The 21,325-nt window shown below is 41.8% G+C and overlaps 1 protein-coding gene across 5 annotated transcripts in view; it reads left to right on the plus strand.

Annotated features, from left to right (window-relative positions):
• Positions 1-21,325, plus strand: part of CALD1 (caldesmon 1) — a 232,849-nt gene that overhangs the window by 186,025 nt on the left and 25,499 nt on the right. For all 5 annotated transcript variants that reach the window (XM_055421299.2, XM_055421298.2, XM_055421297.2 and 2 more), the window contains 4 exons: positions 7,911-8,057; positions 11,971-13,057; positions 14,287-14,364; positions 20,387-20,529. In XM_055421299.2, coding sequence (XP_055277274.2) covers positions 7,911-8,057; positions 11,971-13,057; positions 14,287-14,364; positions 20,387-20,529 — 1,455 coding nt within the window. The remainder of the gene's footprint in view (positions 1-7,910; positions 8,058-11,970; positions 13,058-14,286; positions 14,365-20,386; positions 20,530-21,325) is intronic.

Consider the following 21,325-nt stretch of genomic DNA (forward strand, 5'->3'; position numbering starts at 1 on the left):
TAGTATACATTTAGACCCTAGCCCAGCCAAATGTAAAGACACTGAGTCCTCAGTGGTTTCATTATTTGCCATGTCTGCAAAATTTTATTTATTTGAACTTTCTATCTAAAAGGCACAGCTTGTAACATGATTACTGTGTTACTTGAATACACTGAGGCAATAGAAGTCTGGTGGCAAAGACTTAAAAAGTCTTTGGTGTGAAAGCCACAGCATTCCAAGAGAGTTTGCCCAGTGCATAGATCTGTTTTTTCTTATAATATAACACCAGGATATTTAGGCAGTGGTTCTGGGAATGGAAGAAAAGCCAGTCCTTTCTGCTTTTTTCATACCACTGACACAATCAAATAACATCATGTCATTACTATTGCCTTTTGAGATTGGTCAACACTTATTCATACACACACACACACACACACACGCGCAAGATCGTCTCTCTCCCAGACATCTGATGTGCCATTTTGCTGCCTCAGCGCTTGCCTTCCTGCAGTAAGATCAATCACAACCTTCTCCAAGTGTTCTCTAAAACATGAGGAAAGGCAGTTACCCAGAAACAAAGCATAATACTCCAGAGTAAACCTGCTTACACTTAGCCTGGGTGGGAAAGTCATAGATTCTGGTTAATTGAACATTTGATTTAATAAGAGGTGCTTTACAATATCACTTGAGATTTTGTTATTGTTGTTCAGTTGCTAAGTTGAGTCCAACTCTTTGCAACCCCATGGACTGCATTCATCAGTATTCCCCGTCCTTCACTATCTCCCAGAGTTTGCTCAAACTCACGTCCAGTGAGTTAGTGATGCTATCTAGCCACCTCATCCTCAGCTGGCCTCTTCTCATTTTGCCTTCAATCTTTTCCAGCATCAGGGTCTTTTCCAATGAGTTGGCACTTCACAGCAGGTGGCCAAAGTATTAGAACTTCAGCTTCAGCATCAGTCCTTCCAATGAATATTCAAGGTTGATTTCCTTTAGGATTTACTGGCTCGATCCCCTTGCTTTTCAAGGGACTCTCAAGTCTTCTCCAGCACCACAATTCAAAAACATCAATTCTTCAGTCCCCAGCCTTCTTTACAGTCCAACTCTCACATCCATACATGACTACTGGAAAAAGCATAGCTTTAACTATACAGACTTTTGTTGGTAAAGTGATGTCTCTGCTTTTTAATATGCTGCCTAGGTTGGTCATAGCTTTCCTTCCAAGGAGCAAGTGTCTTTTAATACCATGGCTGCACTCACCATCCACAGTGATCTTGGAGTCCAAGAAAATAAAAATCTGTCACTGTTTCCACTTTTTCCCCTTCTAGTTACCATGAAGTGATGGGACTGGACGCCATGATGTTAGTTTTTCGAATGCTGAGTTTTAAGCCAGCTTTTTCACTCTCCTCTTTCACCCTTATCAAGTGATCATTTGGGATTACTCATTTTTAAATAAAGTGCATTTGATTAAAACTTTAATAAACATAGTTTAATCTTTCTCAGATGATTCAGAGGAAATCCGCTGCTTGTGAATCATCTGGGAACATCAATTATCTTTGTAGTGTAGGATACAGTAGACTGGTTACTGCCAGCATCTGCTGAAGTTTCACAGAAAGAACAAATGGATTGTTATGCTTTCATTGCAACCCAGTGGGCGGTTAGGTATGATTTTTACTAGTCAGCAGCATTTCAATACATGTAAATGTGGTGTGTGGAAAATCAGAAATGTTAACATTTTGTCTTTAACCAAAGCCTAAAGCAGTTGTGCTATCATGTGGGTGTATTAAGGATGCTGTGTTCTCATCTGTCTTTTTGAGTAAGTTCTTGTTATGGTGAAATTAACACTCACATGTGACATACCTTTCTGGAGAGCAGTTTGTCAATGTATATCAAAAAGCCTTTAAATGAGCATACTCATAAACTCAGAAATTCTAACTTTTGAGAATATTTGCTAGATAAGTAATTGAAGAAGTGGTAAAAGTATATCTATAGTGAGGTCCTTTGCAGCATTGTTTATAAGAACATAAATTTGGAAAAATCTTAACTGCCCGTCAGTAGAAAACTGGTTAAATAGATTATAGTACACCATATACATATATCTACTACATACATCCAGTCAAAGAATACTGTGTTGCTGTTGAAAATTATATTTTGCTAATGTGTTAAAATAGTAATAAATAAGGTAAATTAAAGAAATTGTTTCTAAAATAATGTATATATCATGATCCTACTTGGTTAAAAATTAAAATATCTATGCATGCATAGTTCTTCTCTGGTGGCTCAGATGGTAAAGAATCTGCCTGCAATGTAGGAGACCTGGGTTCGATCCCTAGGTCAGGAAGATTCTCTGGAGAAGGGAATGACAACCCAACCCATTCCAGTATTCTTGCCTGAAGAATGCCATGGACAGAGGAGCCTGGTGGGCTACAGTCCATGGGGTCGCAAAGAGCTGGACATGACTGAGAGACTAACACTTTTATGTAAAGATAGGAGAAGTTCTGGTAGATCACATTGGATATTAATCCTATTCATATCTGAGGGGTGTGATTAGGAAACTGATTTTTACTTTCTCTTTTATACATTTTTAAATGGTTTAAGAAAACAATAAATGCATGTTACTTTTGGAGCCAGAAAAAAATTTAACAATTAAGTTTTTTCAATTTTGAAAGAAATCTCTGGTAGTAGCATGAAGGGTAGTTGTCATGGGAGAGGCCTGAAAGCTAAGCAGCTCTGACCTTGGAGAGCTGATGTAGGAAGCTGCTGCTGCTGCTGCTAAGTCACTTCAGTCATGTTCGACTCTGTGTGACCCCATAGACAGAAGCCCACCAGGCTCCCCCATCCCTGGGATTCTCCAGGCAAGAACCCTGGAGTGGGTTGCCATTTCCTTCTCCAATGTGTGAAAGTTAAAAGTGAAAGTGAAGTCGCTCAGTCGTGTCCGACCCTTAGCGACCCCACGGGCTGCAGCCTACCAGGCTCCTCCATCCATGGGATTTTCCAGGCAAGAGTACTGAAGTGGCTTGCCATTGAAGGCTCACTTTCAAAGAATTTCCACACATATCAAGTCATTTGGCATGGACACAATTTCACATATAAAGTCAACTGATAAGTCATTGAGCCAGCAACTGGGCACATTCTAATTCAAAGTACCATGAAATCATTTTGTCTCCTTTTTTGTTTTTAACTTTGAAAACAATTTTAACATGTTTCTTTATTAATACCCGTATGTATTAATAAGATAACTAATGAGAACCTACTATATAGCACAGGGGAAGAGGAAGGTACAATCTGTAGGACATAAATGAAGCTAACCTTAAAAATACATCCCAATACACATTGCTATGCTGTGCTGTGCTCAGTCATTCAGTCGTGTCCGACTCTTTGCAACCCCACGGACTGTAGCCCGCCAGGCTCCTGCATCCATGGGATTCTGCAGGCAAGAATACTGCAGTGGGTTGCCATGCCCTCCTCCAGGAGATCTTCCCAACCTAAGGACTAAACCCAGGTCTCCCACATTGCAGGCGATTTCTTACCATCCGAGCCACTGGGAAGCCCATGAATACTGGAGTGGGTAGCCTATCCCTTCTCCAGGGAGTCTTCCCAACCCAGGAATCAAACCATGGTCTCCTGCATTGCAGGCAGATTCTAAACCAGCTGAGCTACCAGGGAAGCCCCGATACACTTAGGTACAGACAAATACTGTTTGATTCCACTTATACAAGATATCTGGAATAGTCAAGTACATAGTGAAAGTGCACTGGTAGATGCCAGGGGCCAGGGGTGAGGGGATGGGAAAGGAGAATTGGGAATTAGTGTTTAACGGGGACAGAGTTTCCGTTTAGGAAGGTGAAACATTCAGGGGATGGATAATGGTGAGAGTTACATGACAGTGTGGATATACTTAGTGCCACTGAACTAACTGTACAGTTAAATACGGTTAAAATAGTACACTTATATTATATTTTACCACAATAAAAAAACATTAAAAATAAATAAATGTCCTCAAAAATCTAGCTCTGGCAATTGTGTGTCTAGACAAGAGTCTACCAATGGAATGTAATGGTAAATTGTAAGCCAAATAGGAAAAGGAGTACGTCAAGGCTGTATATTGTCACCCTGCTTATTTAACTTATATGCAGAGTATATCATGAGGAATGCTGGGCTGGAGGAAGCACAAGCTGGAATCAAGATTGCCAGAAGAAATATCAATAACCTCAGATATGCGGATAACACCACCCTTATGGCAGAAAGTGAAGAAGAACTAAAGAGCCTCTTGATGAAAGTGAAAGAAGAGTGAAAAAGTTGGCTTGAAGCTCAACATTCAGAAAACTAAAATCATGGCATCTGGTCCTATCACTTCATGGCAAATAGATGTGGAAACAGTGGCTGACTTTATTTTTCTGGGCTCCAAAATCACTGTGGATGGTGATTGCAGCCATGAAATTAAAAGACACTTGCTCCTTGGAAGGAAAGTTATGACCAACCTGCTGCTGCTGCTGCTAAGTCGCTTCAGTTGTGACCAACTCTCTGCGACCCCACAGATGGCAGCCCACCAGGCTTCCCTGTCCCTGGGATTCTCCAGGCAAGAACACTGGAGTGGGCTGCCATTTCCTTCTCCAATGCATGAAAGTGAAAAGTGAGAGTGAAGTCGCTCAGTCGTGTCCAACTCTTAGCGACCCCATGGACTGTAGCCTACCAGGCTCCTCCATCCATGGGATTCTCCAGGCAAGAGTACTGGAGTGGGGTGCCATTGCCTTCTCCGATGACCATCCTAGGCAGCATATTAAAAAGCAGGGACATTACTTTGCCAACAAAGGTCCATCTAGTCAAGGCTATGGTTTTTTTCAGTAGTCATGTGTGGATGTGAGACTTGGACTATAAAGAAAACTGAGCGCTGAAGAATTGATGCTTTTGAACTGTGGTGTTGGAAAAGACTCTAGAGAGTCCCTTGGACTACAAGGAGATCCAACCAGTCCATCCTAAAGGAGCTCAGTCCTGGTTGTTCATTGGAAGGACTGATGTTGAAGCTGAAACTCCAATACTTTGGCCACCTGAAGCAAAGAACTGACTCATATGAAAAGACCCTGATGCTGAGAAAGATTGAGGGCAGGAGGAGAAGGGGATGACAGAGGATGAGATCATTGGATGGCATCACCGACACAATGGACATGGGTTTGGGTGAACTCTGGGAGTTGGTGATGGACAGGGAGGCCTGGCGTGCTGCGGTTCATGGGGTCGCAAAGAGTCGGACACGACTGAGTGACTGAACTGAACTGAAGCCATATGAAGTAAGAAGAGACAGTGGAGATGATCTGGTTGTTCAAGGTCACTCCTCCAATGAGGAATCTGAGATGAAGGAAGATTGAGTGTGACCTGGCCAAGACAGATGGCCGATCTAGGTGGTGTCAGAACTAAAAGCCAACAGCCTCCACCATGAAGCTCATTGGGTGGGTGGGAGGAGACAGTAACATCTCAAATTGTTCAAGTGTAATGGGAAATTAATGGCTGCAAATGAGATTCCATTTTTAGGAGAGGGGAGAGTTTTGTTTCTGGCATAAAGTGTCCCATATGGAGCTTTTTTGTGTCTTGCTTGTCTTGGAAAAGGAAGGCCCCAAGTAATAGCCAAGACCTCATGGCTGAACCAGAGATGTAGAAGGGCAAATTAAGACTCTGTTTGATTAGCTTGGGAAGCCGTCATTAAGGACTCATTCTCCCTGCTGTGGTTAAAGTTGTCTATTGAGAAATAAGCCAAAGGAATATGAAGCCAAGAATCTGAAGACTGAAGCCAAACCACTGGGAAGGGCTTTTGACTGCAAACTACAATGTGATTGAATTAGAAAGGAACATTTGAATCATGTCATGCTGTCACCTCGAATTCAACAAGTCTAAAATTGAACTCATCTTTCCTCACAAAGCAGCTCCTCCACTGCACTTTCCTAATAACGACAAAATACTACAGTGTAGCTTGCCTTACCACAACACACCCATGATTTCTTTTGATTATCACCCACTTCCAGACAAGGCAGTGTAACACAAGTTAATCAAAGAGCTGCAGGCTAGGGAGAGACCAGTTGTATAAACCAGGTTTTCTGAATATTAATCTAGTTATCCTTTAACTGTATCACACAACCCTTCTCTCCATATTTGTGGAAATAAACCAGTCAGCTTTATAGAATTACTAAGTAAGAGTTTATTTATATTGGCATTTGAATATTGCACACCAGCACATTTTAGCAAGTATGAAGTCAGAGTTTCTTAAGTAGCAAAGAGCAAACCAACCAACCTTCAGAACTGTTCATCTTATTTTGTAAGATACCTAGGTCCAAAAACATTCATAGCATTTGTATTACTGAAGTCAAAAGATAAAGTACTGGATCTAAAAATACCTAGTTTGTAAATCCAACAGGAGCAAACTTCATCTGTTCTGTTAGGTTTGTTTTGTTGGTATAAACTGTATGATTTCATTTGTAAATTATTTTAGCTTAGTCGTGATTGATAGGCATGTAATGTTTACGTATCTGCATTTTCTATTTGTAGATATGTAAGTAACACTGTTAAAAAAAAAAAAAAAGCACGTGAGCTCTCCAATGTAAAAAGCAGTCTGGTGCACAAGGCAGCTGCATCCCAGGCCATGGAACCATCAGGTCACCCAGCACTGCCGTGCCTTCTCAGCGCTCTGTATCTGTCAAAGTCCTCCCTCCAGAACAGCCAGGTTAACCACGTAGGCCTTCTCCGTTTGCGTCTGGGCATCTCCAGCACTCCAGCTCCAACTCTTTACTTGGGAATAAATATTAGAGGAAACATATCTAACTAGTGATTCCAATTGCATAACTTCCCTAAATAGCTCTCTGCTTCAGATAGACTAGGAAAGCTAAGTATCACATATGCCTGTGAAACCCTCTCTGCCTCTTCTACTTGCTATTGTTGCTGTTGCTGCTCAGTCTCTAAGTCGTGTCGGACTCTTTGTGATCCCATGGAATGCAGCACGCCTTAGCCCACAGGTTCTATCTAAATACACACCTGTAAGCTCCCATGAGGTGCCCAGTGTGAGGGTGGTGGGACACTAAGGCAGTTTTAGAACAAAAAATAAGAGGGGACCATAGAGGGCACTGCCAGTGGCTCAGTGATAGAGAATCCATCTGCAGTGCAGGAGACATAAGAGACGCAGGTCGGGTCCCTGGGTCAGGAAGATCCCCTGGAGGAGGAGATGGCAGCCCACTCCAGTGTTCTTGCCTGGAGAATCCCATGGACAAAGGAGCCTTGCAGGTTACAGTCCATGGAGTCACAAAGAGTCGGTCACAATGAGCACACACACATATACATAGAGGGCACTGCCCTGAGAGTGAAGCCTCTTCTCAGTTGTCAATGATACCTTCTTTCTTCCATGAAAAGGAATGACAAGGGAAAAAATAAATCCAAGCAAAGAGGATATCCTGCTCTGGTTTTCTTACTTAGCTATTTGGCTTGTTAATGCCAGATTCCTGGCTTGGTAACATAACTTGATTCTTTTCTGACCTCTGTGAAAATGTATCCACAAATAATTCATACAACATGCTGAATCTTTTCGAGAAGTGTTTTGATTACTTTCAGTTCAATTCTTTGGATTTCTGCTTCTAAATCTTTACTAATCATCAGCTTAGTAAAGAAATCTAAATAAGCTAACCCACAATCTTCAAAGGCAGTTACTGTTGTATAAATTTTTTCAGTTTAAGCTGTTATTTGATCATTGTCAATTATCCTCTGTAGCTATTGGACTAATGCTTTTCATATACTTAAAAGTTTAAAAACTCATCAGATCAGTTCTCTAAATGTTAAGAAACAGAACCGTCCTCTTAGAACTCTGTGGTTCAGTAAGTAGTCACGTTCAGGGTCGATCCTGCCAAGATGCTGGTAAAGATGGTTGGCATTTGACTCAAGAGGTGGTGTTTTCAATGTTGCAGAATCGCCTACCAGCGGAATGACGATGACGAGGAAGAGGCCGCCCGGGAACGGCGCCGCCGCGCCCGACAGGAAAGGCTGCGGCAGAAGCAAGAGGAAGAAGCCTTGGGGCAGGTGACTGACCAGGTGGAGGTCAATACCCAGAACAGGTACTGTCCTCTTCAAAAGGGCACATTTCTCAATTGCTTCTTAGCCAGTCTGATGAAAGAAATATGTTGGGCAAAGCACTCCTTTCTCAGCCCAACTCAATCTCTTTCACTCTTTCTAACTTGTTTAATTCTTGTGTGGCCATTATTGGCAACTCACCAGACTGGACAGTTGATCTGATTTAGACATCAGGACACCAATACTCCTTTCTTCTCACCCCCTATCCCATCCCCTAAACACACCCCAATTGAAGGATATTTTATTTGTAATCTAGTAAATTTTTTATTTACTAAAAATCATGGATCATATTCTTAAATAAGGAAAACTATTTACATTCATTCTTTAAGGTATTGTTATCTGTTCTGAACTAAAGATATATTAGTTTAATAGTCCTCTGTACCTACCAGAAGCAGAGATAATACTTCAGTTTTAAAAGTAGTCATGAATTACAGATTTCTTATTCTTCCTAATATACACCCTAACCCAGTATTCTCTATTCTCTGTAATATTCTGCAAGGTGCAGAATCCTGTTTAATTTAATGTAGTTATTCAAACATGCTTATGAGTTTAGTACTGCATTTTTCCCTACACCAGTCCGATTGGAAATCAGGAAAGTCGAGATCTCTTAGTAGTAAGTTCGATGTGTGTTAGTTGCTCAGTCGTGCCCAACTCTTTGCGACCCCATGGACTGTGCCCACCAGGCTCCTCTATCCATGGCATTCTCCAGGCATGAATACTGGAGTGGGTTGCCATTCCCTTCTCCAGGGGATCTTCCTGACCCAGGGTCTCCTGCATTGCAGGCAGATTCTTTACCATCTGAGCCATCAAGGAAGCCCTAACTTCTTCTAAAGGGACTTTTAAAAGTTCACACATGCAAGGTCACTCAGTGCATTATGCTAATAGTTAGTATATGTCATGTATATGCTCCAAGGTGCAGAAAAGATGAGGGTGTTTGAGGGGGAATGGAGCAAAAGATAATTTTATTTTAAAATTATGGAATGGTTACATGTAATGAAATCATCATATAAGATCTTTTGTGTGGTTTTGGTTTTAGATTCTCTTATTTTGTGCATGTTGGGAGGGAACTGTATTTGATAATCCCCTGCATTCAATCTATGTAGAAAATTCTGAAGGGAAAGAGTTCTGACCTCTTTAACGTGAATTTCAGTGGGTACACAGAAGGTTTCTGAAGGCAGTCGTGAAAATGCTGGCAGGATGACTCAATTAGGAAGTTTCTTGGTTAGGTGGACAAACAGACCTCATCCCTCAGTAAGTAGCTCCTAATTAGGGAGGGTGTATAGCCAAGAGGTTGAGGTTTATTCTTTGGGGTTCACCACCTGGCTTTGAATCCCAACCTGACCCTCCCTTCACTAACTCTATTTCTTCAGTTAAATGGAAATAAAAATTATACTTTTGTTTTAAGCATGTCATTAAATTTAAATGAGATGATAACACATGTAAAATGCACATAGTAATCTTGACCATTATTAGGAAGATGTAGCAGAATCTTGTAAATCAGAGCAGCATGGTCATCACTTCATTTTCCATTTTTGAGCTGAGGAAGATGAGAAAAAAGAGTTTAAACACGACATTTTACATTTTAAGGCCTTCCATGAATCTGGCTATTAGGGAGTAATCAACAATGCCGTAAAAAGTTACTAGTGCCTGTAGTTTTCTTGCTTTTAAAATCTTGCTCCTACTTCTATTTCTCTTCATTCACAATTTACTGTTACTAGTTATTTCATGCTATTGATTGAGTACAAAATTCTTTTTTTTTTTAATAGCTCATATTCATGTAATTTACCTCTGATGTGAAGAATAAGTATTCTTCTTGGGGCTGCTGCTGCTGCTGCTGCTAAGTCACTTCAGTCGTGTCCGACTCTGTGTGACCCCATAGACAGAAGCCCACCAGGCTCCCCCATCCCTGGGATTCTCCAGGCAAGAACACTGGAGTGGGTTGCCATTTCCTTCTCCAATGTGTGAAAGTGAAGTCACTCAGTCGTGTCCGACCCTTAGTGATCCCACAGACTGCAGCCCACCAGGCTCCTCCATCCATGGGATTTTCTAGGCAATAGTACTGGAGTGGCTTGCCATTGCCTTCTCTGCTTCTTGGGGCTAAGCAACTGTAATTGGTACTCAGCTTCTACTGATAATAGCTGTCCTGATTTATAAATAGCAAATAGCAAAAAAAGATTCAGTAGAGTCTGTTGTTTCTTAAGAGTTCTTTAAGCCAACTAGCATTTTGGAATTTGGCATACCTCTTAAAAATTATTTAAATTCAGTTGATCCGAATGTCTCATATACATAGATTTTCCCCCTTAAATTCTAAACTATTTGCATTTTCAGAGATGTTTAACCCTTTTGTGTCTAATTCATCAACACAGTACCTTACAACAACAGCGAAGGCCAAGAAAGTTTAAATCTAGCCTCTACTCTGCCATTTCTTATTGTTAAAGGTGAAGTGTATTTTTCCAAAATTAAGTGAACTTGAACTTCGAAAGGGCCAAGGTTGGTATGAACCATGAAATTTGATGGAGTTTCAAAACACTGCAAGACATACTTTTCCAACTTGGTCACAGGCCTAGTATCACATGACTGGTTGTTTCCTGCAGTGTCCCTGGCTTCGGCAGTGTCCAGCCAGCATCCCACAGTAGTGAGCATGATGATGGACATGCTGCAATTTGGTTTTTAGGGATTTTCTCTTCTTATTTGATAAACATCAAATCTAACTGTTCTTTGTCTACTGTAGAAAAGAAGGGCAAGAGCCCCTTTACTCATGGAAATCTTGACAAAGAATGTAGATGGTATATTACATATATATTAGTTAGGGTAACGTCAGCTGCTTTAACAATGAGTTCCCAAATTGGGTATTTCTGATTGGTAGAACTGGTCCACTATCTTCTTTCCTCTTGTGAGTCTATCAACCTCAGGGGCTCTGGAGTTCTCTGATCTAGCCAGCAGACAGAGATTGAAAAGGAAGAGAATGTACCTCTGCGTCTTATTTGTCCTGGCCTGGACGTCTCACTTCTGCTCATACTTCATTGGAATTATTGGTCTTGTGGCCCCACCCAAATGCAAGGAAGAAAGGAGGGTTAGGCAATGACTTGATGGGCAGTGATTTCCATGTGACTAAGGAAAGAGGACCATGAATTGTGGTGGACAATTGGCTGTCCCCACCGTGGGGGTTATTAGCTTGAGTATAGTATAGCATCTCTGCACTATTATTAATACATACACTCCCTTCCTCTCAAAGTACTTTGTGTTCCAGAAATCCAGATCAGGAATTCCAGATGACTTGGCAACATGTGGGAACACTATATGATATGAGAGGAATTTGTTTCTTCAGTTTGGTCCTTGTCTTAATTTGAGTTCTCCAAGAATCAGATTCTGAAACAAAGATTTGAGCACAAACAGTTTATTTGTAAAGTGATCCTAGGAAAAGCCGGTAGCAGTGTGGAAAAGTGAGGCAGAGATGGCAGCGCAACCAAATAAAGGTTTTCTTTCTGAGAAAATTACCACTGTGAGTGTCTGGAGCTTAACTGCACTGGGAGTTCTAACATCCAGTGTGGTGCAGGTACCTCAGAGCTATCTGATTCCAAAGGTGAGGGGAGCTGAGGTATTTATTCACTAATGCTCATCAATTTTTGCTAGAGGCACAGTGCCCAGGGGGCATTAATACTCAGCTCTTCTGTTTACAGAATAGACTCACCATGGCCAGAGAAAGACCATGGACAAAGGTTTGCATATGCTGTCATTGAAAGCTAAGCAGGAATGTACTAATATGGGGTTATATATGGGGAGTGTGTGTATATATATTTCTCTATGTATCTGCTATAGTTCCCACGTGGCACAGTACATGAATCCAGCTGACCGATTAATCAGAAAGCTGTCCTTGGTGTTGTTTCTGTTGTCCAGTGTGCCTGACGAGGAGATCAAGACAGCCACCACCAACACTCAGGTGGAGGGCGATGATGAGGCTGCTCTCCTGGAGCGACTGGCTCGGCGGGAGGAAAGACGCCAAAAGCGCCTCCAGGAAGCCCTGGAACGGCAGAAGGAGTTTGACCCAACAATAACAGATGCAAGTTTGTCGCTCTCCAGCAGAAGAATGCAAAACAACACAACAGACAATGAAATGGCAGAGAAGGAAGGAAAAAGTGAAAGTCGCCAGGAAAAACAGGAGCTGGAGGAAACGGAAATAGTCACCAAGTCACACCGGAAGAATGATTGGATGGGAGCGGAAGAGAAAAAGAAAGAAGAGAAAGAAAAGGAGGAAGAGGAAGAAGAGAAGCCAAAGCCAGGGAGCATTGAAGAAAATCAGGTAGAGGTGGTGGTAGAAGAGAAAACAGCAGACACCCAGCCGGAAACAGTAATGCCACTGAAAAATGGGCAGATCAGTGCAGATGAGCCTAAGACCGAGGAGGAGGGGGAAAGGGGCTCAGATGAGATTCTCCAAAATGAAAAGATGGAAGAGGAAGCCAGGGAAAGAGCCGAGGCAGAAAGGGCCAGGTTGGAAGCAGAAGAAAGAGAAAGAATTAAAGCTGAGCAAGACCGAATCATAGCAGAGGAGAAAGCAAAAAAGGAAGCAGAAGAAAAAGCAGCTGCCCAAGAGAGGGAAAGACGGGAGGCAGAAGAGAGGGACAGGATTAAGGAGGAGGAGAGAAAGGCAGAAGAGGAGAGGAACAGGATCAGGGAGCAGGAGAGAAAGGCAGAAGAGGAGAGGAACAGGATCAGGGAGCAGGAGAGAAAGGCAGAAGAGGAGAGGAACAGGATCAGGGAGCAGGAGAGAAAGGCAGAAGAGGAGAGGCAGAGGGCAAAGGCAGAGGAAGAAGAGCGAGCTAAGATAGAAGAGCAAAAACGTAAGAAGCAACTAGAAGAGAAAAAGGGGCAAATACAAGAGAAAAAGATTAAAGGGGGAAAGGTAGAGGAGAAAACAGCAGGGAAGGGGGTCAATGAAAAGAAAGTACAAGAAGATAAACCTCATACAGCTGTCCCAAAGAAACAGGTACAGTAAACCTTTTGCACCAAGTGTGTGATGCCTGCAACTTGCGAGAAATGTAATGCACATCAAATTTGGGACTGAGGCCACATTCTTAAGGCCCCACGTGCTTAATCATTTGGCAAGCTGTTCATTTTTTTTCGGTCATAGCAATATGCAAGCATAGAGCAATCAACTGAGAGGTAAATATTCCACCAACCAAATTTACTGGTACAACCAGAGAGAAGTGAATTGCTCTGTGCTTGATTGCTATGAATACCAGAAAAAATGAATTAACCCAAAGACGACAAGTGTGGTGGTGCTGCACTGAAATGATTCTGCACCTGCATCTAAACTCACTCCTTCTAACAACTTACCTCTCTGCACAGGTCTACATGAGGCAGGGGGACCATAAGTCCTCACCTCATCTGCATGTTTGGCATCTAATAAAAGATGCTAAAAGTTGGGGTAGGAAACTGACATGATGAGTCATGGTCAGAAATATCTTAAGAAGGCAAAAATAACCCCCTTGAAATTAACTGGTAATAAAGAAGGGAAAGGGCCATTTTGGACCTTTTTTTTTTTTAAGAAAAAAAAAAGGTCAAAACCCTGACTTGCCGTCATGTAGACCTGAGCCTAATGTAGACTTGCAGAAAGCCATTCATCTGGGGCAGCATCAACTTAAAACTGATTGGTAATCACAAGCACATTTTGCTTCTTTTACCATCTGGGTGATACAGATTTATGTAGCATAAGAAGAGTGGACTGGGACTGGGGGAATGTCTGTAATCTAAGAAACATTTTTTTTTCCTCTGTCTGCAAGGCTACATTAAAAGCACTATACCTAACCAGAAAAGAGGTGCTTGTGTATTCAGCTTTCCAAAGAGAACTCTCTGTCGCTAAGTCTGCATTGCACTCAAGTCATCTTTCACTTCTGCTTCTTACAAGGGGCTCCTAAACACAGCTATCATAAGAGATGATCAGGAACTAGATGCACCAAACACTCACGAGGTTTTCAACACTCACTAGAAGCACCACATCACGCTGGACTTCAGTGAGCACGATGGCAGGCACATGAGGAAAGATTTGGTGGGAGGAAACTATCCCACACTGCTGTTTAGAACCAGTGGCACTGGGGAAATGTGAGTATTGGTACAGCCACAGAGAAGTCACTTCACGCCACATGCAGAGTGACCTGAGCACCCTCTCACTCTTGCTTTTAAATAAGTGACCTTACCATTCTTGAAAATAAAAAGGAAGAAGAAAGGGGGGCTAAAGTGCCAGCTAAAAGAGAAAAGTCCCAAGAAGACAAGGCTGCCTTCAAAAAAGAAGAGGTAAATATCATTGAGAAGGAACCTAGTCATAAAGCACAGAGAGCAGTGTTCCATGACGTTTCAGGTCAGATGATCTCAAAATTGTAACCTCTAACCCAGTATTTTTCAAGCCATGGCTCATGATCCATTGAATGGTGAAATCAACTTAAAGCAAAACTAGTTAAAAATGTCAATCTGCATTTTTTTAATGAAGTAGAATAGAAAATATCAGAGGGCATCATGGCCACTAAGTATTGTATTGTGATATAAATTGTCTTTTCTACTATGGGTCACAGTCAGAAAGCTTGAAAAAGACTTCTGTGATCAACCTTTCCTGCTTTCTACTCTCCTCCAAAAAAGCTATTATTTTTTTCCTTTGAGCCATCCTACTTTCATTTCAATTATGAAATATTTCCAACTGGCTTTGATTAATGATTTAACTTTTCAAAGGGAAAACACTCCCACACCTCTCAGTAGAAAATCTGATGAAGTGAAGATGATATTTGGTTTTCAAAAGAAAAGTTTGGCACAGTGTTCTGCATTGCATTTCTGAGGCACACACAGGAGCTGGTGCCAGGGTGTTTGACTGTAGGTAAGTAGTAAACAAGTCGGTGGACCAGAGGCTGCTGCAGAGAGCATGTCATTATGTCCCGACATAATCAAAATGCCACATCAGAAAGCCTGACCTCAGGACTTCCGTGGCCATCCAGTGGTTAAGACTCTTCACTCCCAATGCAGGGGGCACAGGTTTGATCCCTGGTTGGGGAACTAAGATCCTGCACGCCACATAGCACAGCTTAAAAAAAAAAAAAGGAGAAAGAAAGCAAGCCTGATCTTGTTTTAACCATCATGCTTATGTTAGCTCCAAGCAATCCTAAAAATGATGATAGTATTTAATAAGCTCAAAGTACTTGATCGTGGTAAACTGAATTATCAAACATAAGATTTGAATTACTCTGCCTGTGGGACTGAATTGTAGTTATTGAGCTCCAACTCAGATGGACTTTTGCTACATTTCTCTGCCCATTATAGCACAGAATAAGACACAGACAAATCTATATTTAGCAAATAGATGAGATTTAATAAGAGAATGATTATTTTCTTAAACCTTTTTTTCTTAAGATTCATGTAAAAAGAACTCTAGTTCATGTTATATTTATTTTGTTTTTGGTATGTGTTCCTCCCATTTTCTAGTAGAACTTGTGGTGGCTTGGGAGTAAAAACCAAATGTGAACACTGCCCAGTTAAAAGAAGGAGAAAGCATGAATGCTAAAAACTAGAAAACTAAATTTGGCTCTAATGAGGCTGCTGAGAAATTTGTTGAACATGTTGGGAAACAACTGTTCTCATTCTGTAACAGAAAAACAACGACAAATTCATTTCCAAAAAATGAACATTACTTTTGGGACTAAACTCAGAAATATCCCACATATATTATTTATTTGGCTTCCCAAATATATATTTATATATCCCACATTTATTATTTAGCTTCATCTCTAAAGCTAGCCTTTTGTGTGGGGGAATATCTTTAACTTATTTTTTAATTGGAGTATAATTGCTTTACAGCACTGTATTAGTTTCTGCTGTGCAACAGCATGAAATCAGCCACGTGTATGCGTATATCCTCTCCCTCTCGAGTCTGCCTCCCCCCACCCATCCCACCCATCTAGGTCATCAGAGAGCGCAGAGCTGAGCTCCCTCTGCAATACAGAAACTTCTTAAGGGGAGTATCTTTAAGTACAGGAGGAAGAGGGCATGAAATCATAGCTTGGGGATTACGTTTCTGTGGAGCAGGAGAGGCAGAATGACTGTATGAATTCTCCATTTCATTCAGTTCAGTAAGATGTGGATTGTTTTTAAGGACCAAGGCATTCTGTGTCCACGTGTTGTGTCTGTGAACTAGAAGGAGCTCACCAGCAGTCATCCCATCATCCTTTAGCCTCTTTTCAGATAAGGCCCCCAGTTCAACGATGGCCGTGGTTCCATGATTTCAGTCCTGCCTGCCCCTCTCCCAGTCTGCCCTCCAGCACATTCCAGTGTCCCAAAACTTGGCCTCTTTTTGACACAAGAACAGATTAGCTCCTTAACCCAAACTTTGGAAAGAAAAAACAAAAACTGCCATTGCTGTTTTAACACTGCATACATAAATTACTAGTTGAATAACTAGGTTTTCCCCTCTCCACCTGTTTGTGTAGCTGCTCCACTTAGATAACTTTACATCACAGTTTACGCGATATGGCCATTTTAAACGCCCTCCTTCTGCCCCCATCCCCATTTTTGTTCTCAACTTTCAACAAAAGTCTTTCCTCTCATGGAGTTAGCAAGACAAGGAAACACAAACGTCAGGTGAGCTACATTTCCAGAAGTCACTCCAATACCTTACACAAAACCTTCTTTCTCCCAGTGCAGTTTAACTGTTTGCAGAAATGAATCACAGATGACCAGTAACCCTGAAACTTAATTTAACTTTTTCTCTTCCCCAACTATAAAATGCCTTCTTTTCATTTTTTTTTAAATTTTTACTGAAGTACAGTGTTGTGTTTATGCTGAACAGCAAGTGATTCAGTTACACATATATTGCGTGTGTGCGTGAGTTCATGCTCAGTTGTGTCCGACTCTCTGCGACCCCATGGACTGTAGCACACCAGGCTTCTCTGTCCATGGGATTTGCCAGGCAAGAATACTGGAATGGGTTGCCATTTCCTACTCCAGGGTAATCTTCCCAACCCAGGAATCGAACCCACATCTCTTGTGTCTCATGCATTGGCAGGCAGATTCTTTACCCCCTAAGCCACCAGGGAAGCCCTTTCTACATATACATATATTCTTTTTTTATATACATTCTTTTCCATTATGGTTTATCATAGGATATTGAATATAAAATGCCTCCCTGTAAAATGCCTCCTTTGAGTTCTTCACCCCAGAGCTCATTTTTTGTTCTGGCCTCTAATAGGAAAACAGTTTCCAGCAGAGCTGTTCATATAATAATGAAACTAATATTCATATCACGTAGGCCAGAGCCTCTCACTAAACATCAGGGTACATGCTGGTCACCTGGGATCTTATGAAACACAGACTCTGACTCTGTGGGTCTGGGTAGAGCCTCAGCTCCCCAGGGAAGTCCATGTTGTCCATGGACAGGGCCATTCATGTGATGGACATTGGGCCTGGAAAAGGAATTGAGGCTTCTGAATCTAACAAAAGTATGTTCAACTTAGTCTGAAAAAGTGTAACTTGCACCAGTTCTTATCATTCTTCTGGAATCAAATGATACAAAGCAGTACAACAGAGAAACTGGTGCCTCAGTCCTTTTAGACTTGTTCACAACTTTTTGAGTGTCTCTCTGCAAAAGAGTATGTCACTGGAATTCCTAGCCCTACACACATACACCCATGTGTTACCCCACTGATCACAGGTGTTTTTTTTTTTTGCTGTGCTGTACCCAGTTGTGTCCGACTCTTTGTGACCCCATGGATTGTAGCCCAGGCTTCCCAGGTGGCACTAGTGGTTAATAACATGCCTGTCAATGCAGGAAATGCAAGAGACATGGGTTCAATCCCTGGGTCGGGAAGATCCCCTGGAGTAGGGCATGGCAGTCCACTCCAGTATTCTCACCCAGGATAACCCCATGGACAGAGGAGCTTGGCGGGCTACTCTGACAGGGTCAGACATGACTGAAGCAACTTAGCACGCACAGACAAACTCACCAGGGTCCTCTATCCATGGGATTGCCCAGGTGAGAATGCTGGAGCAGATTGCCATTTCCTATTCAGGATACATGGCCCTGTATTAATCCATCAGCACAGATTCTCTTCTTGGTAACATTTTGATCTAGAGGCTCTAATGCTTTTCCCAGTGGGCTCAGAATATCCCATTAGCTTAGGTTGAATCTGCTATAGGAGCCAGCCCACTGTGCTCCTTAAAATGTTACGGAATTTATTTATTCATTTCCCAGAAAGAAAAAATAATTTGCAGTCAGCATTAAATTATCATTATTTCTTTGGGAAAAGTCTTCCAAAGAGAATATAAACGTACCATCTACCACAACTTTGCCAATACAGGCAGAACTTGAAAAAAAAGGGATGTTTCTTCTGTTAGACATGTATTGTTTTACAAATCTATTTTACACACTTGGTCAGTAAATTAGATAATGCATTTTGGGAGACTGGAAATATCTCTGACTTCAAAATAGGAGAAATGACTTTCTCTTTGTATACTCCGCCACAAACTGTAAGGTGTGACTCACCATTTCTTTCATGGGTTCACTACAAGGGGACTCCCTCACCCTTAAATATATATCCCCAGATACTTCTTAACCAGGATATAAACTCCCATCCATAGTTTCTGGGGCTATTCCCAACAATGATAGGTCAGAATGAGAAGAGACTTTGCTTGCTCCTGCCTGCCCAATAAATACTGACTGACCACCAGGCAAGGACAGTAGAATTAAAGCTGCGGGACAGACCAGGAGCTTCCTTCTCTTCTCTGAGCCTCTTAGCACAAATCTGGAGCCAAGAGGGAAGGCACAGGATGAAGGATTAGGAAGGGATCATCTAGCCCAACCCTCTCTTTTCATGCACACAGAGCCAGCATTCCAGAGATGTTAGGTGACTTAAAGTAACAGATTGTTGACAACACTAAAACTAAAACTCAGATTTCCTGACTTTCAGACAAAGCTCTCAGAAAGAATAGCAAAATAACAGCCTGCCTCTTCAGCAAGTCCAAGGGATGTCCTAGATATATGCCGCTTGGAAAAAGATTAAAAGCCTTAACTAGCTAAGGCACCGTGGTAGTGAATAGTCCATCGATAGTAATCTAATCAAATAAACTCAGCAAAGGCAATCAGGCAAAGGACTACTGAAGACTCATCAGTAAAGAGCAAAAAAAAGAAAATCCTTTTCTTAAGAAAACATGCCCTTTGGTAGGGGTTAGGTATCAGAAGCATAACAACTTCAAAGAGGTGAGTGATCAGGTAAGGGGTGGGACCATTCTTGGCAGCCCCTGGATCCCTGAGTTCTTACACCCAAACCCTCCTCCTTTGGTCTCTTTAGAATGTTAGTGCTTTGTCACTGTTAGCCTTCAAATGAGCAGTAATGAACCTCACCTGTTCTCGTACTCATTTTTTAAGAATGGGTGAGATGATAAAGGTAATTTGAACTCCTTTCACGTCCCCAAAAAAGCTGTGCAAATTCAGTATACTTTGAAATAATCTGTCTCACTGTGAGGAACTTGTAACACAAAGCCTACGCGTGCACACAAAAATTAGAGCTAATACCTGCCCTCCATCTACCACCTTCCTCTGGCTCCCACAACAATCGCAAAGCCACTTTCAGAGACTAAATTATCACTTTCAGTGGAAGTCAAGGTCAGCCCTGGAATTTTTCCTTTGCGTTCTATCTTTAATGCTTTAGATGACTACAAACATGGCCCCCCAGGTCTCTGTGTCATCCCTCTAAAGGTAGGGTTATTATGTCTTCTATCCTGAAGACCCTAGTTATTCATTTGATTAAAATACTGGGGTGGTCTTCCTCTGACATCTGCCAAGACTGACTTGACAGATCTGGCTAACTCAGTAGGTTTCTTATTTCCTCCTCAACACATTCAAGTCCTTCTCAAAGAAGCACCCTTCATCCAAGAAGAAATCTATCCAAGTAACTTGGCCATTCTCCCATCAAGGCCACACTAATAATTGCTCTTCCCAGTGGGAACTGAAAACAACCCCTCTCATGTGGAGTTTCCATAACATAATGGTTTCCAAATGGTAACACCTCCGTCACTTTTGAAAATAAAACCTCAGTGAAATAAAGGATGATCTTGACCTCCTAAAATTGTGGTCAGGGTCTTTGCTCAGAAGCTGGAGGACCATAGCTCATGCTCCAAGAATTTCCTCTGATTCCAGGTCTACCACATCATTCTCCAGTGGTTTGTTTTAGTTCTCAGTTTTCTGGCTTCCTAACAATGTTGGGTTTTATTTGGTGATACCAACCGAAACCTAATAAGATTTTTATCGTTATGTTTCTTCCTGATATGTACCATTGGTTAGCTCAAAGACGAGAAGACTAAAAAGGACAAAGAAAGCAAAGACGTTAAGAGCTTCTTGGATGCAAAGAAGGGATTTACAGAAGTGAAGTCTCAGAATGGAGAATTCATGACCCACAAACTTAAACACACCGAGAATACTTTCAGGTAAGACATAGTGGCTAGCTAACAGTGACTGTGCTCATGTGTGGAAAAAAAAAAGTCAGTCTCCCTACCCTGTGACTCCAGACAGAAACGTGCTAACAGGCAACATACTTTTGTTGTGAGGTCACTGGCCATTGCCTTAGAGATACTCCATCAGCAGATCAGGCTATCAATCACTAAGAGGAGAACAGCAGGCCCTGCTCAGACAAGGTTTGATCTGCTTTTCCCATTATTTGACAAGGCAGATCAATCCTGCGTGGTATCCGTGCTTTTGTTCACTGACCTAATACATGCATATAAGATCAGCTTATTAGAAAACGTTGTCACCGGAGTTCATGCCACTGATTCATTCTCCGCAGGGTCCAGCAGACTTCCTAAAAGAAACTTCTCAATACCATTTTCAAGAATGTATTTTCTAAACGTTGTAAATGTTGCAGAAAAGGAAGAGTGCCCTATGGCCAGATACTTTGCAAACATTAGGTTAAACTAAATAAGTTCCGTCTCTTTACCGCAGGACTTAGAAACCGCAGGACTTAGAGAGCCTTTGATGTTATTTTGCCTTGGGGAATCTCTAAGAGGGAGGAAGAGGGTGAGCAACTAATGCTCCAGTTTGGAAAACCCTCTTGCGGAGCTTCAGATTCCCCTTTTTCATCCCCTCTCCTATCACATTGAATAGATCTGGGCGATTAAGTTTAGGACAGATAGACAAGTGCGTGCATGCTAAGTCGTTTCAGTCCTGTCTGACTCTTCACAACCCCATGGACTGTAGCCCACCAGGCTCCCCTGTCCATGGAATTCT

Source organism: Moschus berezovskii, chromosome 3 (genome assembly GCF_049115385.1).
Source record: "Moschus berezovskii isolate FMDL1 chromosome 3, NW_MosBer_1.0, whole genome shotgun sequence".
In the NCBI taxonomy this organism is placed as follows: domain Eukaryota; kingdom Metazoa; phylum Chordata; class Mammalia; order Artiodactyla; family Moschidae; genus Moschus; species Moschus berezovskii.